Source organism: Lampris incognitus, chromosome 7 (assembly GCF_029633865.1).
Source record: "Lampris incognitus isolate fLamInc1 chromosome 7, fLamInc1.hap2, whole genome shotgun sequence".
NCBI lineage: Eukaryota > Metazoa > Chordata > Actinopteri > Lampriformes > Lampridae > Lampris > Lampris incognitus.
The window spans coordinates 23,612,052-23,639,510 of NC_079217.1; the positions used below are offsets into that span (position 1 = coordinate 23,612,052).

General features: G+C 45.2%; 1 protein-coding gene across 1 annotated transcript in view; it reads left to right on the forward strand.

Annotated features, from left to right (window-relative positions):
- prkd2 (protein kinase D2) overlaps positions 1-27,459 on the forward strand; it is a 70,574-nt gene that overhangs the window by 30,030 nt on the left and 13,085 nt on the right. Inside the window, exons 2-13 of the mRNA XM_056283218.1 lie at positions 6,913-7,051; positions 7,612-7,743; positions 7,846-8,045; positions 8,510-8,693; positions 8,870-8,941; positions 9,373-9,532; positions 9,694-9,805; positions 16,148-16,225; positions 16,421-16,739; positions 17,000-17,052; positions 17,181-17,253; positions 17,349-17,455. Of these exons, the coding sequence (XP_056139193.1) occupies positions 6,913-7,051; positions 7,612-7,743; positions 7,846-8,045; positions 8,510-8,693; positions 8,870-8,941; positions 9,373-9,532; positions 9,694-9,805; positions 16,148-16,225; positions 16,421-16,739; positions 17,000-17,052; positions 17,181-17,253; positions 17,349-17,455 (1,629 nt within the window). The remainder of the gene's footprint in view (positions 1-6,912; positions 7,052-7,611; positions 7,744-7,845; positions 8,046-8,509; positions 8,694-8,869; positions 8,942-9,372; positions 9,533-9,693; positions 9,806-16,147; positions 16,226-16,420; positions 16,740-16,999; positions 17,053-17,180; positions 17,254-17,348; positions 17,456-27,459) is intronic.

Here is a 27,459-nt window from a genome sequence, read left to right on the forward strand (position 1 = left end):
TGGGAGCTGCCCCACCTGTGAACAACACCTACCAAAGAATCAGAAGGAGCCACTAAAATGCCATGAGCTGCGAGAGCTACCATGGTACAAAGTAGATGTGGACATTTTTGAGCTACAAGGCAAATCTTTCCTCTTCACAGTAGATTATTTCTCAAAATATCCTGAGGTCCAACAAATGCGTGACCAAACAGCAAGCACAGTAATAGCAAAGCTGAAGGCTGTGTTTTTCAGACATGGTGTTCCGAAGGAAGTGGTGAGTGACCACATGCGATTTGCTAGTGCTGAGATGAGTCAATTTGCAAGTGACTGGGGCATAACATGGACATTCTCAAACCCAGGCTATCCACAGTCTAACGGGATGGCAGGACGCACAATAAAGACCATTAAACTCATGCTGAAGAGGGCGGAGCAGACTAAGACAGACCCCCACCTTGTTCTGTTGACTTTAATGAACACTCCTGTGACTGGACTTGGGTTCTCTCCTGCAGAAATGCAGATGGGTCAGGTCCTAAGAAGCACATTGCCAGTAGCCAGTGCTGTGCTCAACCGAAGCATCTGACAAGAGTCAAACAGAGGCTACTTAAACTTCAACAAAGACAAGGAGAGTACTACAACCAACATGCAAGACCTCTCTCTGCTTGAACCAGGAATGGCTGTCAATATAGAGACTCCACAAGGCTGGAAACCTGCCCTGGTAGAACAGAAGAGACAGGAGCGGAGGTCATATAATGTTGTGACAGCTGCAGGACAAAGGTACAGGAGGAATAGGAGGCACTTGAGAACAATTCGGAATGACACACATACTGAAATAGAGGACGGTAATGTCAGTGTCACTGAGCAGCCACCTCCAAGCGAGCCTGCAGAACCACATGTACATGACGCATCAAGAAATGTGGAACAACCAGTCAACTGTTCAGACACACAGGTCCAACACACCAGACGTGGCAGACTGGTAAAGCAGCCTACCAAATTCAGTGATTTTCAAATGGGCTAACAGTAAAAGTTATGTTCCTAAGGAGGGTTATGTGCTAGAAACCTCTGACCCCGGTGACAGTGTACAAAGACTGGGTACAAAGAGTGTACAGAGTTCTTAAAAAACATGTAATGAATGTATAGTATGAACAGTGAATATATGAAGAATGTAACACTGTACTGATGTCACGAACAGACATGGTAAACATTCAAAGCCAGACCTTTAAACAGTTCATAGTGGTCTTGTGGACAGTGTTATTTCTCCATTTTGAAGTTTAAGAGAAAGACGAACAAAGGCATTTGTTTCTTAATGCAGTAAGTTCAAACTGATAGATAGTGAAACAAACAAGTCTATAATGTGATTGTTTTGTTTTTTGTTCTGTGGAAAAAGGTGGATGCAGTATATGGGTTTGAACATACACTACCGTTCAAAAGTTTGGGATCACCCAAACAATTTCGTGTTTTCCATGAAAAGTCACACTTATTCACCACCATATGTTGTGAAATGAATAGAAAATAGAGTCAAGACATTGACAAGGTTAGAAATAATGATTTGTATTTGAAATAAGATTTTTTTTACATCAAACTTTGCTTTCGTCAAAGAATCCTCCATTTGCAGCAATTACAGCATTGCAGACCTTTGGCATTCTAGCTGTTAATTTGTTGAGGTAATCTGGAGAAATTGCACCCCACGCTTCCAGAAGCAGCTCCCACAAGTTGGATTGGTTGGATGGGCACTTCTTTGAGCAGATTGAGTTTCTGGAGCATCACATTTGTGGGGTCAATTAAACGCTCAAAATGGCCAGAAAAAGAGAACTTTCATCTGAAACTCGACAGTCTATTCTTGTTCTTAGAAATGAAGGCTATTCCATGCGAGAAATTGCTAAGAAATTGAAGATTTCCTACACCGGTGTGTACTACTCCCTTCAGAGGACAGCACAAACAGGCTCTAACAGGTACTATTTAATGAAGATGCCAGTTGGGGACCTGTGAGGCGTCTGTTTCTCAAACTAGAGACTCTAATGTACTTATCTTCTTGCTCAGTTGTGCAACGCGGCCTCCCACTTCTTTTTCTACTCTGGTTAGAGCCTGTTTTTGCTGTCCTCTGAAGGGAGTAGTACACACCGGTGTAGGAAATCTTCAATTTCTTAGCAATTTCTCGCATGGAATAGCCTTCATTTCTAAGAACAAGAATAGACTGTCGAGTTTCAGATGAAAGTTCTCTTTTTCTGGCCATTTTGAGCATTTAATTGACCCCACAAATGTGATGCTCCAGAAACTCAATCTGCTCAAAGAAGTGCCCATCCAACCAATCCAACTTGTGGGAGCTGCTTTTGGAAGCGTGGGGTGCAATTTCTCCAGATTACCTCAACAAATTAACAGCTAGAATGCCAAAGGTCTGCAATGCTGTAATTGCTGCAAATGGAGGATTCTTTGACGAAAGCAAAGTTTGATGTAAAAAAAATCTTATTTCAAATACAAATCATTATTTCTAACCTTGTCAATGTCTTGACTCTATTTTCTATTCATTTCACAACATATGGTGGTGAATAAGTGTGACTTTTCATGGAAAACACAAAATTGTTTGGGTGATCCCAAACTTTTGAACGGTAGTGTATACACGGAATAATACGGCGGTAAGCCTATACTATAGGTAACATGACGAGAGGCCAGTAGGCGCGCTCTCAGGCAGATGTACGTATGTAGAACTGAAGTCGGTTAGGACACACATGCACGAGTGGTGTTCTTTGTTCCTGAATAAAAATTCATAAAAGGACTACCCGCCAGTCTCCTCGTCAGTATAAACCACAATAGCAACGGTGAAGTTTCCTGACTTTTGGCAGCACAGTCCCCGGCCATGGTTTTAGCACATTGAAGCCCAGTTCGAGCTGAGAGGAATAACACAGGACGTTACGATGTATTTCCATGTGGTGGCGGCGTTAGATGCCCAGACGACGGCCCAAGCTATGGAGCTACTGAAAGCCCTCTCGGTTGTGGGAAAATACGGCGCTCAAGAGCGGCTATGAGCGCCAGCGAGAACAGTAAGCTGTTGTTTATCAAGGACGCCATATCGGACAAGGCCCACCGATGGATGCCGTGAACGGCATGCCCATACGTACCTACGGCACCAGGTATGTGGAGGTGTGTTTCGGCGGGACTTCGTTATGGCCGCGATGTTGGTTCCCCTCCTGGGCGCGGACTTCCTGTGCGCCTTAAGGCTGGTGGTGGATGTTACAAGCTGTCGCTTGATTGATGCTGTCTCTTTCGCTACATACCTGTGCACACTGGGAGGTGCAGGGACGCTTGGCCTGTCAAAGATGTTCGCCGCCGGAGATACATATCAACACCTGCTCGCAGAGTTCCCTGACCTCACCACACCTACGTTCTCATCAGCGGTGGCCAAGCACGGCATGGAGCACCATATTGCCACCGACGGCCCCCCAGTCTATGCACGTGCTCGGCACATCAACTCTGCTAAGCTCGCGATCGCCAGGGAGGAGTTTGCCACCATGGAACGCCTCGGCATCTTGCGCTGCTCGGACAGCCCGTGGGCCTCCCCCCTGCACACGGTTTCTAAGGATGACGGCGGTTGACGCCCCTGCGGCGATCTTCGTCGCCTGAACAATGCCACAACCCCCCGACCGGTACCCCGTACCGCATATACAGGACTTCTCCGCCCACCTGGCGGGGGCCACCATCTTTTCCAAAGTGGATTTGGTGCGGGGCTACCACCAGGTACCGGTCCACCCTCGGGACGTGTCCAAGACATCAGTCATCATGCCGTTTGGACTCTTCGAGTTCCTGTGGAGGCCCTTCGGCCTCAAGGGGGCAGTACAGACATTCCAGCGGCTGATGGACTCTGACCTACGGGATATGCCGTTCTTGTTTGTTTACTTGGACGACATTCTCGTGGCCAGCGCGTCTGCGGAGGAGCACCTGACGCACCTCCAGCAGTTGTTCGAGCGGCTCAGTGCGCATGGACTCACAGTCAACCCAGCCAAGTGCCAGTTCAGCCTGTCGTCCATCGACTTTCTCGGCCACCGCGTCTCCCCGCAGGGAGCCTTTCCGCTTCCCGCCAGAGTGGACGCCATCGCCAGTTTCCCATCCCCCGCACCGGGAAGTTCCTGCAGGAGTTCCGTGGCATGGTGAACTTTTATAACAGGTTCATTCCCCACGCAGCTCACCACATGCGGCCCTTGTACGAGGCCCTGCGGGGCAAAGAAGCCAAGGGCGAGGTAGACTAGTCCGCGGGGATGGACGAAGCTTTCGACGACACCAAGGCTGCGCTGGCCAACGCTGCTTTGCTGGCACACCCATCCTCCACCGCCCCGATTGCCCTCATGACCAACGCCTCTGACCATGCGGTCAGGGCGGTGTGTGAGCGAGCAGTGGGTGGGCGGTGCCTGGCAGCCACTTGCCTTCTTTAGCAAACAGCTTAACGAGAACAAGAGGAAGTACAGCACTTTCGACCAGGAGCTCCTGGGTCTATTCCTCGCCACCCGACACTTCAGGTTCCTGTTGGAAGGCTGCCGTTTCACCGCCTTCGTCGACCACAAGCCGCTGACATTTGCCATGGCCAAGACCTCCAAGCCGTGGTCCGGGCGCCAACAGCGTCAGCTCGCTGCCATCTCGGAGTTTACCACGGACATCCGGCACGTGGCTGGCAAGGACAACTTGGTCGCCGACTGCCTCCCCCGGGCAGTGGCAGGGTCCTTTCACTTGGGACTCGATTACGCTGCCATGGCTGCAGACCAAGCCGCTGATGTGGATATCCAGGCCTATCGGCTGGCCGCTACGGGACTGCGGTGGAGGATGTGGTGTTTGACAGTGCCATGCTACGCTTCTCTGCGACGTTTCCACGGGCCAGCCCTGCCCCATGGTGCCCACCGGCTGGCGGCGCCGTGTTTTTGATGTTATCCATTGCCTTTCCCGCCCGGGTGTGAAGGCGTCCACTAATCTGGTGGGGGCCAAGTTTGTCTGGCCCGACCTCAGGAAGAACATCAAGACCTGGGCTGACTCTTGCATGACGTGCCAGCCTTCCAAGGTACACTGTCATATCAAAGCCCCCTTGGTGCCATTCCTGGTGCCTGAGAGGCTTTTCGACCATGTGAATGTGGACCTGGTGGGCCCCCTGCCCCCCTCCCATGGGTTCATTTACCTTCTCACCATGGTGGACAGGACCACCAGGTGGCCGGAAGCTGTTCCCCTGTCATCGACCACATCTACTGAGGTGGCCCGGGCGTTCATTGGGTCCTGGGTGGCCCGTTTTGGCATGCCGGCTGACCTCACTTCTGACAGGGGCCCGCAGTTCATGTCCGAGCTCTGGACTGCAGTCGTGGAGGGGCTGGGGGTGAGGCTCCACCACACCACGGTGTACAACCCGCAGGGCAACGGACTTTGTGAGCAGTTTCATTTGTCTATGAAGGCCGCTCTTTGTGCCAGCCTCACAGACATCAACTGGGTCGACCGCCTCCCATGGGTCATGCTCGGCTTTCGCTCCGCCCCCAAGGAAGACCTCCAGTCCTTGTCTGCCGAGCTGGTTTGCAGCCAGCTGTTGCGTGTCCTGGGGGAGTTTCTCCCGGACGCCGTGGCCCCCTGGTCTACAGCTTCTCATCGGGCTGTGGCCCGGGACGGTGCCAATGCTTTCGCTCATTCCCTACATCTCACCACTTCCTCCTTCAGTCCTACGTCCCCAAGAATCTGCTGTCGGCCAGGTACGTCTTCATCCGCCATGACAGCCACCGTACCCCCCTGCAGCCCCCCTACGATGGGCCCTTCCGCGTCCTGGAAGCGGGGCCTAAGAACGTTGTGGTGGACATGGGGTGCAAGCAAGAGCAGGTCTCTGTGGACCGTTTCAAGCCTGCCCATTTGGACCTGGGTGGGCCGGTCGAACTGGCCCTGCCCCCATGGTGTGGACGCCCTCCTTCTCAGGCCCCCAGCCCAGCCTCGGCCCCTGCCAGGGCTCCTGCCCCCATACCCTTTCAGCACAGCCGTTTTGGCCGCCTGGTCCGCCCCCAAGATGTTGACTGTTCGCCTGTTGGCTGTTTGTGTTTCATTGAGTACTGTTGTGTTACATTACTGTTTTGCATTTTTTCGTGATGGTGAATTCTGGGAGGGCCTGTGTGGTGATACACTATGGAGGATAGATTCACCAGGGGCTGCTGCTCCTTTAAGGAAGATGTTCAGAGTTACGACGTAGGCATGGTTTAGAGTTTCCCACGAGGTGGAACAATGTTTTTGAAAGCCTAGCCATTAGCTTGTTGCTATGAGAGATTGTGCTGTATCGGTGTTGTTTTGTGTGGCGAGTAACCGGAATTAACTTGACTTGGTCTCTCCACCTCCTCATTCCTGCACTGCCACACCTTAGCAATTAATGCCTTTAATTAAACTGAAAAACACGTGTATACTGTCCATCTCGGCCGAGAACGGAGACATGTCTGACTGAGTCCTTCCCAAGTCGTGTGCAACCCCCCCCCCCTTTCACTGATACGCAGAATATTCGCTATTGATCACTACCGAAGCTCTGGAGCCCCAAAAAAAAATAAAAATCTGGTATTCAGGACAGCCTTAATTTTTTCATGATCAGCAGAAACCCAGTAGACTTTTAGAAATGATTAGAAAACCTGGCAGGCAGAATAGATGCAGCTAAAGAACACTAACCGAGCACTACTGAGAAAATGATAACGCAGTTTTACATGTTGAGCTTTTAATTGTTACTAGATAACCTTAAACTGAAAGTTTTATTAGTAGAGGTGTATGCCTCCGACTGAAAAAACAAAGTGAGCAATTTGACCTGTGTGTGTGTGTGTGTGCGTGTGTGCGTGCATGCGTATGTGCGCATGTGTGAGAGAGACAAAAATCTTCTGTGTGTCTGAGATCTTTTCCCAGACTTCCTGTTTCTAACCCACCCTTCAATCTTCTTCTCTTTGTATGTTCCAGTTCCCAGAGTGTGGCTTCTATGGTATTTATGACAAGATCTTACTGTTCAAACATGACACAACATCCAACAACATCCTCCAGCTGGTAAAAGCTGCCAGTGACATCCAGGAGGGAGATCTGGTAGAGGTGGTACTCTCTGGTAGGAGTCAGCTCTCTCCTCTCCTCTCCTCTGGCTCTTTTCTGTCACAAATTTATTTAGAATTTCACTCTAATCTTTCTTTTGACCCTCTTTCGTCTTTGAAAGACATTAGGAATTATAGGCTTCCAGAGTAAATGTCACATGGAGAATATGTGGTCAGAATAGCATAAGAACGCCCTATCAAAGTCTTAAACAGCTTTCCTCTTCTATGCAATTAGTCCCATTCTTCCACTTTTCATGCTCCTGCTCTTGTCTCGACTGTCATTCTCTAATCCACAGAAAGGCCTCTTAAATTTCATGCTACCATCTAAGACCTCTTCTAGCCCTTTTTCTGTCCTTTCTTTTTTTCCAAGGCTCCATCCAGTTTTCATATCATCAATATGTGACTAGAAAAATACCTCTTCTTGTTATTCTTATCTTGTTTTCTGAAAGTACTCCTTTTGCTCTTTTCAGTTAGGTTCTCCTTTAATGTTTTTTACTCCTTTTTACACACAGTTGAAAGGCTGAAACTTGTTGATAACTCCTCTGAAAATGCTCTGCCACTGTTATCTGTTTTGCAGCTGCAGCCACATTTGAAGATTTCCAGATCCGGCCACATGCACTAAACGTGCACTCTTACCGTGCTCCAGCCTTTTGTGACCACTGTGGAGAAATGCTTTTTGGACTGGTTAGACAAGGGCTCAAATGTGATGGTGAGAAAGGCAGCGAGAAACAAAATCAATAATATCACTGTTTTTGAGTTGTCCTGATTCCCTTTCCCTGTTTGTTGCCATACCTTCTGCCTCCCTCTACAGGTTGTGGACTGAACTATCACAAACGCTGTGCATTCAGTATCCCAAACAACTGTAGTGGAGCTCGTAAACGGCGTCTGTCCACCACGTCCCTGACCAGCAGCCAGTCCCTCCGACTCTCCACCACTGAGTCCCTGAGCAGTGTAGGCACATCGTCCACCAGTGCAGAGGACGCCAGCCTTGTGCGCTCACACACACAAATGGTACTGGTATATTCATTAACGCTAAATTTTGATCCAGTTTCACAAACCTGTGGTTAATGGGCCATTATATTTAACAGGGCTATTAAAAGTTGTGCACCGTATTAATATGGCTCATCTACACTTCACACCAGCACCCACTTTTAATTTTAGATTGAGTTTTAAAATAACAATAATGAAAATGTTCCATGTAATTCTGCTAGCTCAACTCAGTCATAATTTTTGGGGCAGTATCAGCCCGTGTTTTGGTGAAGGATTGGTTGAGCTGTACTGTTTTCTGCCTCAAAATTGCTAACCAATACCCCAACTTCTCTAGTATATCTGGCCAACAGAAGACCATTGATGAGTAGACTGCCTCGGTGTATAGGTACAACTACTTGAATGAGAAGTAGTTGGGGCTTTATGCAGTCGAAATAAAGGTTTAAAAAGTAGCGGCTTGTATTTCTGTTTTCTCTGTACCTTGCTAGCCACGGACACCAAGTGAGGCCCGGCGGTTTTACACAGGCCGACCAGTTCATCTGGACAAGATCCTGATGAGCAAGGTAAAGGTGCCCCATACATTTGCTGTCCACTCCTACACACGACCCACGGTGTGCCAGTACTGCAAGAGACTTCTCCGAGGACTCTTCAGACAGGGCCTACAGTGTAAAGGTGAGAACGTGTACCAAAGTTTGGCTTTATCATATAGTGAGAGAGGGAAAAGGGGAGACATGCAAAAACATTAATGTGCAAATCAATTCTATATACACAATCCCGAATATAACGCCATATTGTAGCTAAATTAGTTAAATTACCTATATCAGTAAACTGAAGTTAATTCTTTACAGACTGCAAGTTCAACTGCCACAAACGGTGTGCTTACAAGGTTCCCAACGACTGCCTTGGCGAAACCATCGGAGGTAGGAGCAGACAGGGCCTGTCATTTCAGTGTGTGCATGACCCTGTTAACCCTGCATGTTTTGACAGAAGTATCACTTTTTCATTGTGCATGTTTCTTTTGTCAGTAGTAGGTTCTCATTAATATAACTCGTTATTTGTAAGTCTGAAACTTATGGGAGCTTGCAATGTTTTATCTTCTCAGACAACAGAAGTAACAGTGGTAAGTGTCATCTGTACTTATAGACCCCACTGTTAGTGCATGCAATCTAATACCCTTTCTGTTATTCCTCCTGGCTGAAGCCAAGCAAAAATAGCTATGGTAGAAGTCCCAGCAGTAGCAAGTGGTGCAAACTCTTATGGAAACCATAGAGCAATTTCAAGCACACAGTTGTTTTAAATTTGGTTGTGATTAATACCCCCATTTTTTCGTATTCTCTTCTCCTTGCCATAGACATGCTGAGTCCCAGTGTTGACCCTGAGGTACCCATGGACTACAGCAGTGAGTATGATGCCTCAGACAAGTCTTCTATTGATGACTCAGATGAAGCCTGCAGCATCCCTGGGTCATTTTCTCCTGACAGCAACCAAGATGGAGCCAGCGGGGACCAGAGGTGAGACACGCACAATTTGAAAAACCTTTACACGTGCATATGTACATTTTCATATGTGATTAAAGGTTTACAATTTGCAGTTTACATTGTCACCCACACCTCACCCTGACAATCTCTCTCTCTCTCTCTTTCTCTCCTGCTCTCTCTCGTGCTCTCCTAAGTGTTTACATCCCGTTAATGAGGGTGGTGCAGTCGGTGAGGCAGACTACCCGTCGCTCCAGCACAGCCATCAAGGAAGGATGGATGGTTCACTACAGCAATAAGGACACACTGGTAAAAACAGAAACAAAACTGTCGAGAATTCTCACCTAATTTCTTTTAACTTATCTAACTATGAATGCCCCCAAGTAATAAGATTCTATTAGGATTTATTCCTAGAACTGCCTGGGGGCTGAAAATGCAGACATTTATCCCAGATGCAGGGATTGCTTGGTTTTATATCACCCTAATTCACTTTTCTATACTTCACCAGACCTGGTTTGCTCTGCTTTTTTGCCATTGGCACAGAGATATAGAGGACAGTCTGTTCTGTTTCTCCACCATGCCCTTTGTCCTCTTATCAAGCTCTTTCTTTTACATGGCAAGCTGTGACCCTGATCATTTGCTTTCTGCTTCTTTGCACTATGTTCTCTCCTTTCACCTTGTATATATGTGCTTGTTTCTATATGTGTGTAAGTTTGTCTATGTGTGTGTTGTGTGCAGGCATGCATATGTAACTGTGTACAACTGTCTGTGTGGTAGTGATGCACGGGTCAGGGTTTTTTAATACCTGCACCCACCCGACCCATTATGAGAACAAATCCGCACTGCCCAACCCGCTAAAATATGCATTAATTAACCACCTGAACCTGACCCGACCCACAAACTACCAAATTTAGCATATGCTATAGCAAAGTGATCTGTGTGGCACCATTTCATGTTTGGGCTGTTTGACAAGCATAAATACACTGATTGCAAGGCATAGCCTATTGTATCGTAGCCTAACAGTGTCTGGGTCTAGGCTACTAAATAAAAACAGAGTTGGCATCAGAACAAATCTAATCGGGGGGGCATTAAGGTATCGTGGGGGGGGGCATAAACTGCCATTCGAGAACTCAATCTATGATGTAAACGCTTGATAATATGAGTTTGCTGTCAGCAACCAACAGATCAACCCAGTTCCAATTTCAAAGCATGCTGCAAAGTCTCTCTCGCACGCACGCACACACACACACACACACTGCACAAAATATAGTCTACATGCAAGCCTCGTCTCTTTCTCTCTCTCTCTCTCTCTCTCTCTCTCTCTCCATCTGTCTGTCTGTCTGTCTGTCTCTCACTCACTCACACACACACACTTGCTTGCTGGTTGTCCATCGTGCCCGATGATGACCATCTTCTTCTATTTGTGGGTCCTTTGGTGGCTGAATAGTCCGATCCTGGATGCACAGTTGCGGTTGCAGACCGGGCATGTAAAAGTGGTGCTGGAGGGGGTAGTGGTAGCTTTGCGAGCATGCCTCTTTGCACGCTTTGCTACACGGTGTTGTGTGCGCTGGTTTTCCATGTACTTCACTCCCTCTGAGATGTGAGAGCGCCAGGTTGTGCGGCAGAAAGCAAGTTCCTCCAAAGAAGAGGGGTTGATCTGACATCTTTTTAGTGTGGTCTTCATTTGGTCTTTGAACCGCTTCTTCTGCCCACCAGCAGTGCGTTGACCAAGGTGTAGTTGGCCGTACAGGACTTTACGTGGGAGTCGTTGGCTGGGCATGCGAATAACATGCCCAAGCCACCTGAGTTGATGGTGTTTTAGGGTAGACTCCACGCTGCAGCTGCCTGCCCGCTCCAACACCTCTGTGTGTGGCACTCTGTCCTCCCAAGTAATGCCAAGGATCCTCTGGAGACATTTTACATGGAAGGCCTCCAGGCTTCTGAGATGGTGGCTGTAGATGGTCCATGCCTCACATCCATAGAGTAGTGTGGAGATGCACACTGCTCTGTAAACAAGCACTTTAGTGTGGAGATTGAGGTTGCTGTTTTGGAAAACCCTTCTCCTTAGACGGCCAAAAGATGTTGAGGCTTGTTTGAGGCGGTGCTGAATCTCATCGTCTATTTTGCAGGTGTCGGATAGCATACTTCCCAGATATTTGAAGGCAGGAACAGTGGCCAGTTGTTGCCCTTCTGCTGTGAAGGTTGTTGGGTGGTTTGGGAGGCCGGCAGTCAACTGACAGATTACCTCTGTCTTTTGGGTGTTAATAATCAGTCCCATTCTCCTGTATGCAGTTACAACTGCCGACAGAGTGTTTTGTAGAGCTTCTGGTGTGTGAGCTACCAGGGCACAATCGTCGGCATACTGTAGCTCAATAATGGTCTCAGAGGTCAACTTGGTGGTTGCCTGAAACCTCCTGATGTTAAATAGGTTACCATCAAGCCTGAAGTCAATGGTGACTCCAGCCTGCTTCTCCAGCCTCCTTCGTAGCAGTGTTGTAACAGAGACTAAGAAGATATTGAACAGAACTGGGGCTAGCACACAGCCTTGTCTGACTCCAGTCTGCACACCAAAGGGCTCAGAACTGCGGTTCCCCACTACCATTCGGGCCATCATTCCTGAGTGAAACTGTCCAAGAATGGTAAGAAACTTGGGTGGACGTCCAAATTTCTTCAGGACTTGCCACAGCAGGGCCCGGTTAACTGTATCAAATGCCTTTGAGAGGTCTATGAATGCTATGTATAAATCCTTGTGCTGTTCTCTGCATTTCTCCTGGAGCTGGCGTGTCACAAAGATCATGTCAATGGTCCCTCTATCCTTTCGGAAGCCGCATTGTGACTCTGGTATGACCTGTTCGGCTATTGCGAGTGTTAGTCTGCGGAGCATGATCTTGGCTAGAACCTTTCCTGCAATGGCCAGCAGTGAAATACCCCTACTGTTGGAGCAGATGGATTTGTCTCCTTTGTTTTTATAAATGGCCACAATGTTGGCATCTTTCCACTGTTGGGGGACACACTCGCGACTCCACACCTCAAGGATATAGAGATACAGTGTCCTCGTACAGAGGTAGCCTCCTTCCTTGAGGATTTCAGCTGGAATATTATCAGGTCCATGGGTTTTGTTGTTTTTTAGGGTCTTGACTGCATGTAGGATTTCTTTAAAAGATGGTGGGAGGTCTAGGTCTTGCAAGGTAGGCTGTTGAGGGAGTTCTGCCAGTACAGTTGAGTCCACTGGGGTGGGCTGGTTGAGCAGGGTGTTAAAATGCTCGGCCCACCGCTCCACTAACAGGGCCTGATCCTTGATGAGAGTTGTTCCATCAGCAGACCTAACGGGTGTCAGGGAGCAGTTTCTGGGGCCATAGATGGCCTTAACTGCATCATAGAAACCATGCATGTCGTTCCTGTCTGCATGAGCCTGGATTTCGTTGGCTTTCAAAATCCACCACTCATTTTGCAGTTTCCGCAGAGTTGCTTGGGCCTCAGAGCGGAGGTCTTGCCATTTTTTCTTGAGAGGTTGGGATAGTGGGTTGCTGAGGGCAGCTCTGTGTGCCTTATGCATGTTGTCCAGGAGGGTGGAGATCGTTCCGGCATTGTCATCAAACCAGTCCTGATGTTTCTTGGTTTTGAAGCCAATGGATTGGGCTGCATTGTCAAAGAGGGTGGTGCTCAGAGAGGTCCACTTTTCATCCATCCCAGACTCTGAGTTGATCAGCTGTTCAATGTCAACTAAGTTGTCGGCTAGAGAACGGCGGAAGGTGTTTCGGGTGTCGCTGTTGGATAGTCTGGCGCAGTGGAGTGGTTTCTTTTTTGGCCCAGATTGGCGTCTCAAGGGTCGGACATGTACTCTGACTTTTGTCAGGATCATACGGTGGTCTGTCCAGCAGTCTGCTCCTCGCATAGCTCTTGTAAGGAGCACGTCTTTAAGATCAACCCGCCTCACGATAGCATAATCAAGCAGGTGCCAGTGTTTGGATCTGGGATGCATCCAGGATGCCTTGTATTTATTCTTTTGTTGGAAAATGGTGTTTGTGATGGTGAGGTCATGTTCCGAGCACAGACTAAGAAGTCTTATGCCATTGGGGTTGACTTTTCCAATGCCGTGGGCGCCAATCACTCCATTCCAATTTTGCATATTCTTCCCAACTCGGGCATTAAAATCACCAAGCAAAATGACTTTGTCGCTCCTTGGGATGTTGATGAGTACATCATCGAGTGCCTGGTAGAAGCGATCTTTCTCTTCATCATGAGATGGTAAAGTTGGAGCATAGGCACTTATCAAGGTGATGTATCGACATTTTGCAAGGGGTATACGGAGAGTCATAAGCCGCTCATTAATGCCCACTGGTGTTTCTTCGAGTTTGGGTAAGAGGCTGTTCTTAATTGCAAAACCAACTCCATGGATGTGTTGACCTCCTAGGGGGTATCCTTTCCAAAAGAAGGTATAGCCCTCTCTTACTTCATTGAGCGAGCCCTCTTCAAGGAGCCTGGTCTCACTGAGTGCCGCCACATCCACACAATAGCGCCTCAGCTAGCTAGCAATAAGTGCTGTTCTGCGTTGAGGTCTGTCCGTACCATGGCTGACGTCCAGGAGTGTTCTTATGTTCCATGCTGCAAATCTTAGTGGTATAATGTTTGTTTTTCGACCGCATAGTGGAATGGCCCGGCAGGTGCGGTTTCTTGCCCAGGCGCAGTGTTGAGTGGGCAATTTTTGGGCCACCTTTTCTAGGCCGTTCCCTGAAAGGGGTGAGCAGTGCGGTCCCTAAATAGGCCTGCTCAGACGCACAGGGGTCTGCCGGAAACAGCTGCCACTCAATCCCAGCTGCTAACGACCGTTGCCCTGTGCCGCTGGCGTGCAGAGTTCCAACTAAGAGCTCCCAGCTCATTCAGACCTGCTCCCGTCATTGGATACTCCATCGCCACCAGACTTTGTGAGGTCGGGGACTCAGATAGCAGAAGATACCTGCGCAAAGATGGTTTTTAAAGTGGCATGGGGGGTGCGCTTCTCCCAACGCCACATGACTTGATTGTAGAGGAGATGGTTCCGATGGCAAGGGCACACACACACACACACACACATACTCAATACACTGTGCATGTCATTAGGACATCATTTGAAATAGACTACATACTTCACGCTTACCAAATAAATTTAGACAGACCCAAAAATCATTCAACACTTTGCATAATAATTATGAAAGCCAAGGCTGTCATCATAAAGTGAATTAAACACATGGCTTACCTTTAGAAGAGTTGCAGGATGCGAATGTTGGTGCTGAACCTCCTAAGAATGGTGTCCTTCCACTCAGTTGTGCATATTTGGGTTAAGTCAAGTCAATTTTATTTGTATAGCCCATTATCACAAATTACAAAATTGCCTCAGTGGGCTTTATAGCAACACAACATCCTGTCTTTAGACCCTCACATCAGATAAGGAACAACTCCCTAAAAAAACCCTTTAACAGGGAGAAAAAATAGGAAGAAACCTCAGGGAGTGCAACAGGGGGGGGGGGGGTCTCTCAAGATGGACAGATGTGCAATGGATTTTGTATATACACAATTTAGAATACAACATTGAAAGAGTCTTTATGCATGCTTAATACTCCAGGTAAGAAAATCAAAGAAGGTTGAATCAGTTCATCTGGATACAGTGTTTATCCACAGATATGAGATACTCTCGTCATCCACTGGAGCACAAACTAGGAGTCATCATGATGCTGTACCACCGAGCTGACAACGTCCCTATCGACACAGCAGCCGGGGAAGGGGAGAAATCCTATATTAATCAGGCCCTGGAAAAGTGTGGTTATCCTAACTGGGTGTTTGTCAAAGCCAGGAAGATGCCTAAACAGTGCGCCAGCCGATCGATGAGAGGAGAAAGACAACAGCTGCCTAATTATAAATCAGTGGTGATTCCATATGTGGCGGGAGTGTCAGACAAATTGAGACGAGTATTTTCCAAACACCACATCTCAGTTGCTTTCAAACTCTAAAACACGCATATGAAAGTGGTCATTGGTTTCAGTCGTTATGCAACTGTATTGTTTATAAGGGTGAGGATACCTGTAATCACTTTAGGCTGAAGATGTCACTTAGATGAGTGAAGAAACTTATCTGCCAATAAACGTTGTGTCCAGATGAACTGATTCCACTTTCGTTGAACTTACCCTGAATGCTTCTTTGTCACTCTTTGACTTGTCTGCCCAAACCCATGATATTTTCTGGTAAGCTTACCTGAACCCGCTCGACCCGGGGTTCAGCCCGCAGGACTCACGGGTTGAAGGTCGAACCATGCATCACTACTGTCTGGTAAAATGGGCATTATATCTAAGACAAGTGTCCTGTTTAGTTGTACTGGTTCTCATTCCAAGGGGATCTTTTCTGCCATCATGGACTACTATTCTTGCTTTTTTCTTTCTTTCTAGGCTTGTCTCACCAACACCTTCTCTCCCCCTCTCTTTCCCCTTCCTGTTGATTCCACTCTCAATTTACAGCCTGCACTCTTCCATCTCACTTGGCTATTCTTCTCTTGAACCTCATCTACACTTCAGTGAAATGAGTCCATATCAAAGCCCTGAACTATGCAACCCCGACTCCTGCCCATGCCTCACCCTTGTTCTCACCCCTTTCCCACCCATCTACACCTACCCCTCACAGAGAAAAAGGCATTACTGGCGACTGGACTGTAAGTGCATCATCCTTTTCCAGAACAACACTTCCAGCAAGTACTACAAGGTAAGAGGCATACCACTTGCAGCCTTTACTGTTGTCCAGTACACGTCACTATGAAACAACACTAAGAGAGGGGGAGATAATATATGGTATAACTATTGAACATCATGGGATATGGCAGGTGATATTTAATTTACAGTATGTGATAGAGGCCCACAATAACTGTTATTTCTTTGCCTTCTGTCTTTCCTCTAATAGGAGATCCCTCTATCTGAGATTCTCGAGGTACGTCCTGCTGGCGACTTCACACTGGTCCCACAAGGAACCAGTCCTCATTGCTTTGAACTTGTCACAGGCACTATGCGCTACTTTGTTGGGGAGGACCCCAACACCCTCCCTCCTTTGTCCATCAGCAACACCCAAGGTCATCCCCCAACTCCCCCTTCCCCCAGCAATGTGGCACCCAATAGCGGTGTGGGGCGCGAAGTGGCCAAAGCATGGGAGAGTGCCATTCGCCAGGCCCTCATGCCAGTCATTTTCCAGGACGCACCCCCAGCTGAAGGAAACACACCTCACAGTGAGTTGGTAGAAGACATAAGTTGTAGTCATTTTGATTTCCATTTAAAAGAGCTTTTCTTTAGCTTGATATTTGGACTTTGATACAAATCATTGCTTTATATAGTATGGTACTTAAGTTGAAAGGTCACAACAGCTTAAGAAGTGCTGTATAGTCTGAAAAGCAGTGAAGTGGAACTATGTAGCAAAAAGCATTGAAAACAGCTTTGTAGAAATCACTGTAATATAACCTGCATATTAAAGTCTTTAATGAATTTTCAGGACAAGCGTCAGTCAGCATTTCTGTATCCAACAGTCAAATACAAGAGAATGTGGTGAGAGTTTAATCTATTTTTTTAAGCTTTTTGTTTTACCTGAATTGTAAAAAACATATATTTACTTTATCATATGTGGACGCCATTAATCACCATGACGGTGATGATGTTTGTTTTTATGTCAAAAGGATATTGGTATGGTGTATCAAATCTTTGCTGATGAGGTCCTTGGATCCGGGCAGTTTGGAGTGGTGTATGGAGGTATGCCATATTGTGATATTGTTTGAGCTTTAAGTAGTTTGACTTAGGCCCTCTTTCCTCTCCCTCACCTTTCACTCTCGCCCCCTCTCCATCAGGAAAACACCGGAAGACAGGGCGAGATGTAGCAGTCAAAGTTATTGACAAACTACGCTTCCCCACCAAGCAGGAGAGTCAGCTGAGAAATGAAGTGGCCATATTGCAGGTACAGTCAGTGCACATATGCACATGTATGCATACACACCCAATAGATGTACGTAATAGACACATCTCTAGCCTTCTAATATGTGCACTTGATAAATCTAGTTTAATTCTGCCTCATTAATAGCTAATTTGCAAATTACAAGCTCCACGGTTTATTGATGCAAGAATGAGTAATAATCACATTCATACATATAGTGGTATTATTTATACTAATTAAGCTTGTTTTGTTTACTACCTTGTTTACCTTTTTATACTCACCATCCCTGTTTTCATCTCTATTTGAATATCCCTGTATATTGAAGATAAAAAAGAAATATTGCCAAAAAGAAATTAAAGCATATAAGTCTCAGTGTCAACCATGTTAGCTGCATAATCCTGCTGCATGGTTGTTTCTATGAAATGGGAAATTTGTAAATGTCAATTTGCCCATATTGTATGGTCTGTTTTCCACCAGCAGATGGCGATGTAGATACAGCCTCTACATGCCAACTATGTTTAGACACATTTACAAGTATGACGTGCACTGCAGCAACTGCTATTAGTCCTATTTCGTCCATCTCAGGGTGGCAATACTTTATTGTGATTTTTGAAAAGATACATGTCTCTAGATGATATTTTGGTATGATAGCCCTTCCTAAGTGGTAGTTGAGTCACAGTTATCAGCTCATGAAGTTAATAACCCCTAATCATAAATTCAGTTTTTCGACACTAGTGTATATCTGGTTAAAGCTCATGTAAGGACATTTGCCAATGTTTAATAATATAGTGTTTGGTATCATTATAAAGGGGACCTTTTAGGCTTTCATTTAAGCCCAAAGTTGTATTTGTATGACAAACACAGAGGTCATTTGACCCCTTTAAACCATAAATGACACACATTTTCCCACAATCTTCACCTAAACTATATTCTTTCTTTTAGCCCTGTGGCATCAAGAGACCTCAGGGGCACAAAACTCAACAACTGCAATACAGAAGAGAGTCCAAGAATTCAGAAAATGTATAATATACCCATACTTTTTATTTGTGAGAGGTGATTTTGAGCCTTAAATTACAAGTCACCAGCTCAGGCCCATTCACCTCCATTATTTGGACCAACATATTTCAATAGGATAATTCTTCCCAAGGAGTAACTTAGTCATAGCTATCACCTTTCAATGACACCATTCGTGATTCAAAGAAGGAAATAAGAAAAAAATAAGAGCTATACATTTGATACACCTCATCTTCATCATCATCATCATCATCATCATAGTCGACCAGTTTCACATCAACCTCTACGTCCTCCTCCTCCTCTCTCTGATTGGTGCAGGTTTGTAGCTTGCACATTTCTGTACACTTCAGTCTGTGGGCAAGGCAGGAGCAGTCAGGAAGCTTGCAGGTCCGTACACACTTGCAGGCCATAAGTTCCAGGACAGCCAGTGGTGCTGGGGGTCCTCGCATCCATTCTAACATCAGCATACCTGTAAGAATAAGTGGAACATATTTCTAATCCATTTCAGCGAGGAAGTTGAATGTTGAGAAATTACCTATACGTATTATTTTAGCATTATGGCATGATGAACATGTATGTAGTGAATTATTATAAGTATACCTTGGTCATCAGTTGTCCATCCATGTCCTTTTGGCTCTGGTATGTCTGGTTGTCCTTCCAGGCAGCGCCTCCACACTGCTGCCTGGTAATTGGCACGCTGGATATGCATCTGTAAACAGTCCTTGCAAGGAGGAAGTACACTAGACTCCACTTCACCCCTTTTGCTGCAGAACAGCAAGTAACACAGATCATTGACATCACATATGCTAGATGATGGTGCATACAACCTGCAGAGAAATGATTCCATATTGCTGTACAATTCGTCTGATACGTCCCAGGATGTTCCCAGGGTTTTGAAGGACTCTTGCAATGTCCTGTTTCCTTTGATCAGTTTGAAAGCACAAAGTTTACCACGTCCTGCAAATGCACTTACACTATCACAACCTGTCAAGGCATTTACACCTACAAGAGCATCACATAGGTCATCCCCAAGGAGCTGAGCAAGGTTGCTGATGTTGATGTACCTTGTCCGATTCTAAGTGCCACACTTCAGATACAGGGGGCAGTTTATCTTCTTACAGTATCCAAGACAAAGGATCATGACATCTGTATCCTCGCTCACAATAACTGTGGTTTGATAGCCATTCTTACTGGCATGATTTGCATGTAAGAGCATGCGGGTATCCGCCTCCTCATGGGAAGATTTCAGATCTTCAACAACATTCCAGTCTGTTTTGCTGAGACAATAGCATGTCTCTCCACAGGTTGCAAATAGCTGCTTGTCCTCCTTAAGCCTTTGAAGGTTCTCTGGTTGTTTCCACTGGTCCACAATGAACGTTATCAGTGCTGTTTTGCTGTCTGGATTACTTAAGAGTTTTCTCCACTGCACAACCTTGTGTCCCGGGGCAATGTTTTTCCATTGAGTGCTACTTGCTGAACCACAATTGCATCTCTCAGCATTCTTGATCGATGTTTTCCTGTATACCTCAAACACCACATCTATCCGCTTACTGTGTCGTCCTCCATGCAGCACTAGGTTCAGCACAGATCCAGCAATCTTTCCAAAGGTTTTGCCATCACCTTTCATTTTCTGAACAGGGCTCATTCCATCAATGATGCATGCAGAATGTTCTCCAATTTCTTCTACTGCTGATCCTGATTTCTCCAACTCTCTTGCAAGAGCAGCCTTGTCAGTTTTCCGCAGTGAGCCATCTGGATTTGAAAGTGCCCAAGGTAATGGACCAAGAGGATGAGCCAGGACTTCTTTAATGTGAAGATCTCTACTTTGTGAAACAATGATCATATGTCCAAAGAGATTTCTATCTGCTTTCAAGACCAGCTCCTTGTTTTTTGCCGGCTTTCCTCTACTTTTAGTGATGCTTGCAAATGTCTTCAGGTTCTGTTTTTTTATTGTGTCATGGAACTTGGCTGTTGGTGAACCTTTTTCCAAACGCTCACTTCTGAACTTTTGATATGCTTCCTCTCCAGTCTGGTGAGCTTGCAGCAGATCACGGGGTATGTCGGATGATACAGTGATTCCTGTGGAAAGACTGATTATATCAGATTGATCTGCACCTAGAGGGTTTACCCAGCTTTTCTCCATAAGTTCTACAAAGGCATTAACATCTGCCCGGTCCTTCTCTATCCTTGTCTTCTGTAGATCGTGATGATTTACACTTTCTGTAGGATCATTGCCTGTCATGTTCCTGAGTTGCCTTAGATACTGACTTCTGTTTTCTGAAGTGAGATAGTATCTGGTCACTGCTCCAGCTTTTAAGCTGAAACCTTTGGTCCCTCCTGCAGTCAGAGTATCCTTGTTTACAGTCTCTTCAATCGTCTGGTCTACTGGAATTTTTCCAAAGGGATTGTTCCTTCCCAGCTGGACAGAAAAACCACCCTCTACAAAGTATGCATGAACACCGGGATAATCAACCTCCAGGCAAGACATTTGAGCATAGTAGAATGGTAGATATCTGGCATAGTTCAGTTTATCATAGGCAAAGCACCATGGAATGATGGCCCTGATTGCTGCAAGATGCATCATCCACTTTCCCTCCCTTGATGCTCGAATAAGACTCAGCATAATCTCAACCATGTCCACATAAGACATCCGGAAGGCTGAGAGGGGGCCATTGTCTTCTCGAAGGTACTTGAGGAACTCATTGAAACGTGTCAGAATAAGCGCACATGAATCTTGCTCAAGGGTGTTCTCAAATCTGGACTGTGATACTTCATCACACATGTTCTTGATTGCTTGCAGAGTTTCTGCCAAGTGAATGAGATCTTCAGGATGATTCTCTTCTAATCAGGGATGAAAACCTGTGATTTCTGTCCGCAGCATCCTGTAAGATAGCGGCATGATCAGCATCAACTGTATGTACAGCTGGAGGATTGGCACGCTTTCCTGCATTGTAAATGGGAAGCCGCATCTCTACTGTGCCAATGCTTCTCTTCTTGGTTTTTGGGATGCAAGGCAAAGGTCTGGCTTCAGCAGGATGATCAGCAATAGACTTTGCTTCCACAGCAATTCCAATCACTCGGTGTGATGTCCCTTCACCACTGAGAGTTTCCTCCGGTCTGTCAATATTGTCCCACGCCAATGTTGTGAACAGACCAGGCTTGATGTTTTGTGGCAGTGGAACAGTATCTCCACTTGCTGCTTGCTTCTGAAGACAAAGAGCTGTGTCAATTTCCTCTACCTGGGTATAGGAAACACCATGGCCAAGTCTGTTCAGTATATGTATTAGTTCGACATTTCCAGTGAGTGACTTGACAGCAAAGGGTAACACAATGTGTTTAGTAGGCTTGACTTTGCCACAGGTGACTGCATAAACCAGGTCTTGGCTGAATGAAGCCGTGAGCCTTTGCACCCTCTTAGATGGGTTGTTTCCTACAATATATGTACCTGTTAGGAGTGTCTGGAGAAACATTACAAGAGATGTTGGAGCACTGTTCATCTTCTCCAGATCTGACACATGTGGTGGCCATGTTTGAGTGATGTTTTGGTTACGAGTATCATGCCTAATCTTCAGTGCTGTGTCAGATGTCTTTGTCATCGTGCAATTTGTATACCTTCAGTTCATATTTGTGGTCTTGGTAAACCTTTACAAGTTCATTCATTGTCAATGTGTTAGGGTATAACAACAGGTTTTTGGGGCCATGGGCTATGATATGTACAGATTCCCCAAATTCTGCTTAAACCTTGCGACGTAGGTATCGCTTTGTATTGAGTATGACTCGTGTTACACCACATTCATTTGTATCTGTCACCATAGTGGTAATTTCTGTCACTAGCATAGTGATCAGGTCTTTAAATGGTATCACTCTGAGATGTTCCATCAGGTCTTCCCAGATGTATATGAAAACTTTTTGGAGTGCCATTCTTTCCACTAATTGAGAAGCTGATTCTTGGTCCACAGTGTCTTTGTACAGGTCTTTTGTGTACAGCCTGTAGCAGGATCTGTGATAATGACCGTCAGCGGCAACTAGTTCACGGCTCACTATGGCTAGCATCACCTTTCCTGTCAGCCGCTCTCCTGAGTGTGTCATCAGCTCTTAACTCTCTGCATTTAGTCAGAACATCTTTTGTCTTTTGCCCTTTCAAATACTTATTGCACTTATCACAAAATATACATTTGGCTCCATATACTCGTGATGTGTGTGGACTTTGCCGAGAGGGTTTTCGTATGTCTTCTGGAATACATTTTTCCACAGACATTTTACTGATTCTTTCAAGGGTTTTTTTCATGGTAAATATGCTGCAGCATTTCCTATGGTATAATATGGATGATGGTATACATCCTTCAGTAGCAACATCAAGGACAGCCCTGTAGCCTCTTATTTTAGCTGCTCTCAGTAGAGTGGTCCATGAATCTAAATTGATAGGTGCCACAAGTGTTGAATCATCATCAGAGCAGTGTATACAACAGTCCATCCTGGGATGCTTTGGCTGTGTTCCACTTGTACTTGGTTCTGCCATCGTACATCTGAAAATAAAATACATAAATTGTCATCTAGTTTCAAAGGTCAGATTAGTCAAATTATCTAGTTTACAATGGTCATCTAGTGTCATGATACCATGATCTTCACTTTACCTTAAATTTAAAGCACATGACAGACAGTATGCTTAGTCACTTGTTTAAGATGACTGGAGAAAGGCCAAAGACCATACTGAACGAACTGAACTGTCATACAAACATACTCTCTGCATGCCACTTTACCAATTCTTTCAAGTACTCCAAACAATTACTCTAATTTACCAGTAGGTTTCATATTAGACTCCATATAGCTCTTCCAACATCAAATAATAAGAAAAAGGCATTTTGTTACCATACCAGTGGCTCCTTTGATGCACCTGCATGTTCTCCTCTCTGCAGGGAATTGTGTAAAAATATGTTCTGGGAGTGAAGCCCCATTACCAGGTGATTCTAATGAGGTAATCAGCTAATCATCTTGCTGCCCTGGCAGCTTGGTGGAGCATCATGGGATTTGTAGTTTTAGCTTTCCTTCCAGTTTGTCTAAACACCTCCCACTAACTTAAGGCTCACAATCACCTCTCACAAATAAAAATTTCCTGAATCCTTAGAGCCCCTTGAGTATTCCAGTTGTTGAGTTTTGTGCCGCTGATGTCCCTTGATGTCACAGGGTTAAAAGAAAGTATCGTTTAGGCGAAAATTGTGGGAAAATGTGTGTCATTTATGGTTTAAAGAGGTCTCGTGACCTCTGTGTTTGTCAGACAAATACGGCATTGGTCTTAAATGAAAGCCTAAAAGGTCCCCTTTAAAATGATACCAAACACTGTATTATTAAACATTGGCAAATGTCCTTACATGAGCTTTAACCAGATATACACCAGTGTCAAAAAACTGAATTTATGATTAGGGGTTATTAACTTCATGAGCTGATGAGCTGATTCAAAAAGAAGTAGTATGGGTATATTATACATTTCCTGAATCCTTAAAGTCCCTTGAGTATTGCAGTTGTTGAGTTTTGTGCCCCTGATGTCCCTTGATGCCACAGGGCTAAAAGAAAGTATATAGTTTAGGCGAAGATTGTTGGAAAATGTGTGTCATTTATGGTTCAAAGAGGTCACGTGACCTCCGTGTTTGTCAGACAAACACAGCATTGGGTGTAAATGAAAGCCTAAAAGGTCCCCTTTAAAATGATACCAAACACTATATTATTAAACATTGGCAAATGTCCTTACATGAGCTTTAACCAGATATACACGAGTGTCGAAAAACTGAATTTATGATCAGGGGTTATTAACTTCATGAGCTGATAACTGTGACTCAGCTACCACTTAGGAAGGGCTATCATACCAAAATATCATCTACAGACATGTACCTTTTCAAAAAACACAATTAAGTTTTGCCACCTTGAGATGCACTAAAAAATGGTCTGGCCCATAGACTGACTATATGCTATCTTTGAGGCTCGTCGAGTTTAATGATTATTGACATGGCATGTCAGACTACCAGGAGGCTTCTACACTGACTGTGTTTCAAGAGAGACGTTACAAGCGGGCTAATGTCTGGCCAAACAGTGTAACTGGGACATGAGCTGATGTAGAAGAGATTACAAACTGCCTTTTGTTTATATATATATATATATTTTGGAAACTCAATGGTGTTGATAAAAGTGCTCAACAAATGAGGAGCGGAATATCAATATAGATGTACTAGAAGAACCCCGCTACAATGTAGCGGTTTGGTTATCCACCCGTCTAAATGTCCCTCCTCTTCATCCTGCCAGCTAACCGCCTTCCCCCAGCCCCTAACCCCCCCCCCACTCCAACTCCCTCCCCCAAAATGCTCAGAATCATCTGAAATGCCGAGAAAAGTGGTTTTTAGCCATTTTTAGAAAATGCATATTTTGCATAATTATTATAATTATTTTAATTTTCTGCTGTTTTTCTGGTCCTCTCTGGAACAACACCTACCACCTCCAAAAAAACTAGGATCATAAGTGCGTTTTTGCAAAAATGCGTATTTTGCATAATGCCAAAACATTTAAGTCCCAGAAATTTTTTTTTATATAGTAGGGGAAAAAATCAAAGATGCTCAGAATCATCTGAAATGCCGAGAAAAGTGGTTTTTAGCCATTTTTAGAAAAATGCATATTTTGCATATTTATGCATAATTATGCATAATTTTAATTTTCTGGGATTTTTCCCGTACTCTCTGGAACAATACCTACTACCTCCAAAAATAATTAGGATCATAAATGCTTTAGTTTTCGGTCCCGCTATCTACACTAACTAACTAACTAACACACACAGACACTAACACCACACACACACACATTACGAAAATATAGAAGAACCCCGCTACAATGTAGCGGTTTGGTTATCCACCCGTCTAAATCTCCCTCCTCTTCATCCTGCCAGCTAACCGCCTTCCCCCTGCCCCTAAAACCCCCCCACTCCAATTCCCTCCCCCCAAATGCTCAGAATCATCTGAAATGCCGAGAAAAGTGGTTTTTAGCCATTTTTAGAAAATGCATATTTTGCATAATTATGCATAATTATTATAATTATATTTTAATTTTCTGCTATTTTGCTGGTCCTCCCTGGAACAATACCTACCACCTCCAAAAAAAATTAGGAACGTAAGTGCATTTTTGCAAAAATGCATATATTTTGCATAATGCCAAAACATTTCTAAGTCCCAGAAAATGTTTTTTATATACAGTGCATCCGGAAAGTATTCACACCCCTTCACTTTCCCCACAATTTGTTATGTTACAGCCTTATTCCAAAATGGATTAAATTCCTTTTTTTTCTCATCAATCTACATACAATACCCATAATGACAAAGTGAAAAAGGTTTTGTAGAAATTTTTGCAAATTTATTAAAAATAAAAAACCGAAATATTGCATGTACATAAGTATTCACACCCTTTGCCATGACACTCAAAATTGAGCTCAGGTTCATCCTGTTTCCACTGATCATCCTTGAGATGTTTCTACATCTTGATTGGAGTCCACCCATAGTAAATTCAATGGATTGGACATGATTTGGAAAGGCACACACCTGTCTATATAAGGTCCCACTGTTGACAGTGCATGTCAGAGCAGAAACCAAGCCATGAAGTCAAAGGAATTGTCTGTAGACCTCCGAGACAGGATTGTATCGAGGCACAGATCTGGGAAGGGTACAAAAAATTTCTACAGCTTTGAAGGTCTCGAAGAGCACAGTGGTCTCCACCATTCGTAAATGGAAGAAGTTTGGATCCACCAGGACTCTTCCTAGAGCTGGCCGCCCAGCCAAACTGAGCAATCGGGGGAGAAGGGCCTTGGTTAGGGAGGTGACCAAGAATCCGATGGTCACTCTGACAGAGCTCCAGTGTTCCTCTGTGGAGATGGGAGAACCTTCCAGAAGGACAACCATCTCTGCAGCACTCCACCAATCAGGCCTTTATGGTAGAGTGGCCAGACGGAAGCCTCTGCTTAGTAAAAGGCACATGACAGTCTGCTTGGAGTTTGCCAGAAAGCACCTAAAGGACTCTCAGACCATGAGAAACAAGATTCTCTGGTCTAATGAAACCAAGATTGAACTCTTTAGCCTGAATGCCAAACGTCACATCTGGAGGAAACCAGGCACCTCTCATCACCTTGCTAATACCATCCCTACAGTGAAGCATGGTGGTGGCAGCATCATGCTGTGGGGATGTTTTTCAGCAGCAGGAACTGGGAGACTAGTCAGGATCGAGGGAAAGAGGAATGGAGCAAAGTACAGAGAGATCCTTGGTGTAAACCTGCTCCAGAGTGCTCAGGACCTCAGACTGGGGCGAAAGTTTACCTTTCAACACGACAACGACCCTAAGCACACAGCCAAGACAACGAAGGAGTGGCTTCGGGACAAGTCTGTGAATGTCCTTGAGTGGCCCAGCCAGAGCCCAGACTTGAACCCCATTGAACATCTCTGGAAAGACCTGAAAATAGCTGTGCAGCGACGCTCCCCATCTAACCTTACAGAGCTTGAGAGGATCTGCAGAGAAGAATGGGAGAAATACCCCAAATATAGGTGTGCCAAGCTTGTAGCTTCATACCCAAGAAGACTTGAGGCTGTAATCGCTGCCAAGGGTGCCTCAACCAAGTACTGAGTAAAGGGTGTGAATACTTATGTACATGCAGTATTTCAGTTTTTTATTTTTAATAAATTTGCAAAAATTTCTACACAACCTTTTTCTCTTTGTCATTATGGGGTATTGTATGTAGATTGATGAAAAAAAGGAATTTAATCCATTTTGGAATAAGGCTGTAACATAACAAAAAGTGGGGAAAGTGAAGGGGTGTGAATACTTTCCGGGTGCACTGTAGGTGAAAAAATCAAAAATGCTCAGAATCATCTGAAATGCCGAGAAAAGTGGTTTTTAGCCATTTTTAGAAAAATGCATATTTTGCATATTTATGCATAATTATGCATAATTTTAATTTTCTGGGATTTTTCCCTTACTCTCTGAGACAATAC